Here is a 4,703-nt window from a genome sequence, read left to right as displayed (position 1 = left end):
CCCAATGGTCTTCCCATAGTTTTGATTCCGGCTGATACCAATACTAAACAAGTCAGATCTCCAAATGAAAACTGGCTGGAATGCTTTTGCAGTTAATTACTGTGATGGTTAGTCGTTGCAATATATTCAGATGAGGTTAACAACAGAATACAAATATTTCTTCTTCTGTATGAAATATAAGAAAAATAAAGCCACATAGAAGGAGGGAGGAATCAGTCCAAAACATCTTAAAGCAAACATCCAAATGGAGTTTTATCCTGTATCCTAACACCATCTGTTCCTGAGACACAGGGACACATTCCTATCTCAGTACGCCATATCTGCTCTACTGACTTTTTCCAGTTTCTTTCTCCTCAAGAGTGGACACATTTCTGCAATTCTTTCCCAAGATCAGGAGAATAAACCATTTATTAATCTGTCGATGTAAATATTTCCACCTCTAACAACTTGTAGTTTTAGATTAAAGCTCTCCTGACCTGGAATCTCCACAGACTGGAATCAACATCTGCTGGGTTGACTGATGCCCTGAAATGAGCTGAATTACTTTGTTGGCCTGTTCAGATTGAATTTATTCTCCTGCAAACTGAACTCTGGGTCGTTTCAACCTTCTGTTCTGTAAAGGTCACAACATTTTATTTTATTTTAGTATTGATTTTGAGTTGAATTGGGATAAGGATTCTTGTCCATTTAAGGACCGAGGAAGGTGTTGCTATCTCTTGAGAAAGCTACTTAGTGAAACTCATTACAAGCTGTGTTTCCAGTGTTTCTTTGACAGCAGTGCTAGAAGGTTGTGTTCAATGTTAGAGCTCCAGATGTATAATGTGAGATCTGACCAGCAAAAAGCTGCTGATTAGTTTGTCCAGCCCTGACCAATTTTGGATGCCAGAGGTCATCTACCTAATGCCAACTCTGTGCTTCCTTCCTGGGGAGTTGATGAGTTGGAATGCTGGGGTGAATGTTTCTGTGGGAAGCCCTCAGACAAGGAGGTTTCTCTCTCCCTCTCTGGTAAAACCAGAAGCTGAACGTTGAACGTCGTTGTGAGCTCTTGCTATGTGTTACTGTGTGGACCAGTCACTCCGTGTCCCCTGTGAAAATATGAAGGAAGCTGAGGAAAGGATCAGGGAACTGAAGGATTTGGGAAACAAACGGACCACCCACTGTTTGGGAAAAGATCCATCTTGTTCAGCGTGGAGGGGGCTGACAGGGAACCTTTGTTTTTTGGATATGTAATGTGAGGGCCATTCTCTCCCAGTTGTTGGTGAATGTGTTGACCAATGGTTTGTAGGCTGGCCTTGGAGTTAGCTCACATGTGGGCAGCTCAATGACAGAGGCTCGGCTCTTCCTGGTTCTGGCCTGGAGGTGTCCAAAGTTGAACGATTTCCTGCTCACTCTGCAGAACAACTTTATTTTTTCCTACATTATACTGTTTGCCAACATTTTGTCCACTTATATTATGTATCAATATCTCTCTGTAAAAGGATGTGTATCTCTCCCACAACCTGCCTTTCCAGTTGTTTTGTTGCCAAATTTGGCTGCAGTCCATTCACTTCGTTCCTCCCAGTCATTAATGTCCAATGTAAATGGTTGCAGTCCCAGCGCAGATCAAACACACAGTCTTTACAGGAGAGAAGTCAGAGAGAGAGGGTCAGAATGGACCTACTTCTTTGGGGTCCAGCAGCTTTTTTCCACTCTACTCTGCTCAAACCAAACCAAACTAGAGAGAAGCAAAACTGGGAGAACTGGCCACTCCCCTTTCATTGTACAAGTGTTTTTTTTTAACATGAAAGTCTTTTGCATGAGGCAGTATCTGTTAGCTGTCATCAAACTGGCCCGATAACCCATCCAAGCCCTGCATCTGTTTCTTTTACGACCTCCTGATAAAAAAAAAGCCAAGGACACCATAAATGAGCTTGTTAAAGGAGCAGCATGCTCACAAGTCCAACTGAACCCAATGTTTTGACCCGCCTTAGATTTGTCTTAGACTTCATTATCAAACATTTTGTTTTATTTTTAGCAGCTTCTCTATCCTTTCGTCGATGCTGTAAAATGACAGATATCTGAGGGCTAAATGGCCTGTTTTTCTTCTCAGTATTAGATGGTATCAGTTATGTATAATGTGGACGCAATATTGCTTTTGCTTTCAGGTATCGATGGCTGATATTGGATCCTTTGCATGTTATAATTTAACAGATGTTAAACATCTGATAAACATATATCGTCATGGTGGATTGTCAGCTCTTCAATCAGAGACAGAGAAAATATCCAACAAATTTAAAAATGTGAAGATTAATATTGCAGTGATGGGTGCATCGGGAGTCGGGAAATCCACTTTAGTCAATGCACTGAGAGGCGTGGATAACAATGATAAAGATGCAGCTCCCATTGATGTTGTAGAAAGCACAATGGAACGCAAATGCTACAGACATCCCACTGTACCCAATGTGATATACTGGGACACCCCTGGAGTCGGCTCACTCAAGGTTAAAGTTAACAAGTTCCTCAAAGATACCAAGTTTTCAGATTTTGACTTTGGTTTGCTTGTTAGTGATCACCGCTTCAGAGAAGAAGATGAAATCCTGGTCAAAGCGATGAAGAAGGCAGGTAAACCGATCTTCTTTGTGCGCTCGAAGATCGACCAGTCTCTCTTGTCTGAGAGAAAGAAACCTGGTTACAGCAAAGAGCAAGTATTTCATAAAATCAGCAATTATTGTTCCAGCTCATTGGCCCAAATGGGTGTGAAAGATGAACGTATCTTTCTCATATCATGTGAAGATCTGGATAAGTATGAATTCCCTGAATTGCGCAGGGCAGTGGATGCTATCCTACCAGAAATAAAGAGGAATGTGTTTTTGTTCTCTCTACCAAACAGATCCATAGATATTATCAAAAAGAAACAAGAACATCTGAAGTTTTTCATCCGTGGGGTTACTGTGGTCTCTGCAGGCTACGGTGCCGTTCCAATTCCAGGGCTATCCCTAGCCTGTGACCTAGCCCTGATTACCTCAGCACTGCTGTACATGCATAACGTTCTGGGTCTGAAAACCTCCACACTTGAAAAGCTGGCTAAGTCCTTGGGAAAATCTGTGAGTGAGCTGCAAGCTAATACCAATGACACATGGATTTTTGAAGAGATTGATCCAAACCTGGTGCAGATATTGCTCATGCGGGATAACACCAAGTTGCTTCTAACGGCAGCCGAACCAGTCCTGGACTTTGTCCCAATCTTTGGCACAATCTTTGGGGTAACCTCATCTGCTTATGTAACCTACACTGTCCTGACTGAGGCACTGGAAGACATGGTGAACGCTGCAAAAACAGTCCTAAAGAATGCCTATGACCTTGCTTAAATCATCAGCATGTGGTGAGGGAAAACAGGAATACACCAGCCTACAGCTTGTTGCAAATATATCACAGCTAATCTTCATGCTCAGTCCCCGCTCCTCATCATCCTAAGTTCACGTTCCTCATCATCCCAAGTGCTTGCTCCTCAGAAATGAAGACACAGAAAACTGCAAAGATTATGGACCCTGACAACATTTCACCAGTGGTACTGAAGACTTGTTTAATGTTATCCATATTTTGGTTAACAGATGGCAAGTGACATTTACTTCACACAAGACAAGCAATGAAACAATCTAACCAGCATTTCTTGCCATTCAATGACATTATCATTACTGAATCGCCCACTATCAATGTCTTGGAGGTTAGCATTGACTAGAAATGGAACTGTTTTGTCAAATAAACGCAGTGGCTACAAGAGCAGGTCAAAGACTGGGAATACTGTGGCAAGTAACTCCCCTCCTGACTACCCGAAGTCTGTCCACCATCTACAAGGCACAAGTCAGGAGTGTGATGGAATACTTCCCACTTGCCCTGGATGGGGCAGCTCCAACTGAAGAAACTTGACACCACCCAGGACAAAGCAGCCACTTGATTGGCACCAAATCTACAAACATACCCCCTCCATCACGGGTACTCAGTAGCAGGAGTGTGTACTATCTACAAGATACACCAAAGAAATTTGTCTTGATCTTTTAGACAGCACCTTCCAAATCCACAATCACTTCCATCTAGAAGGTTAAGGGCATCAGATACATAGGAACTGCACCCCCCCCCCCCCTCCCCCACCCCCCGCAAGTTCCCCTCCAACCCACTCACCGTCGTTAATTGGAAATATATCACCTTTCTTTCTCTTTCGCTGGGTCAAAATCTTGGAATTCCCTCCCTAATGACATTGGGGGGTCTACCTATAGTGAACATGAAAAGAATCATTGTGTTAAATTGGTACTCACTGTTCTGGGTCTTTGTTATTCCTTGCTCTTAGCCTCTGTAATGTACTGTCATTGATGTCTTGATATTACAGACTGATGTAACAGTCCTGCATTAACTCTGTATCAATGTGCTGACTACAGGTTATTGTGCTATAACGCATGTTTTGTTAACGTGAATTCGCTCTAACATGATTGATGAATTGAGATCACTGTTTCTAAAGTGCAAACTTTTAAAGTGTGTATTGGTCATAATGCAATTCTGGCCCCATTAGTTTAAATGGTGCTGCTAGTACACAATTTTCTTATAACAGGATCATATGAGTAGAACTACCACGTCGTATCAGAATTGACTGTACTTTAATTGGCTGTGGTCCATTTAAAATAGAAAGCCAATACAGCTTGAGGTTCTCAAACTCCACCCCAGTATCTGTG

At 42.3% G+C, this 4,703-nt stretch overlaps 1 protein-coding gene across 1 annotated transcript; it reads left to right on the top strand.

The window, feature by feature from the left end:
• Window positions 1–2,168: 2,168 nt before the first annotated feature.
• Window positions 2,169–4,323, top strand: LOC132819272 (interferon-inducible GTPase 5-like; the record flags this gene model as incomplete). The annotated part of the gene is made up of 1 exon (XM_060830697.1): window positions 2,169–4,323. A coding segment is annotated over one exon (1,179 nt), but the record flags the coding sequence as incomplete, so codon positions are not given.
• Between the last annotated feature and the right edge of the window lie 380 nt (window positions 4,324–4,703).

This window comes from Hemiscyllium ocellatum, chromosome 10 (genome assembly GCF_020745735.1).
Source record: "Hemiscyllium ocellatum isolate sHemOce1 chromosome 10, sHemOce1.pat.X.cur, whole genome shotgun sequence".
Lineage (NCBI taxonomy): Eukaryota > Metazoa > Chordata > Chondrichthyes > Orectolobiformes > Hemiscylliidae > Hemiscyllium > Hemiscyllium ocellatum.
Note: the sequence above shows the minus strand (reverse complement) of the source record. Positions and strands in the feature narration are given on the sequence as shown.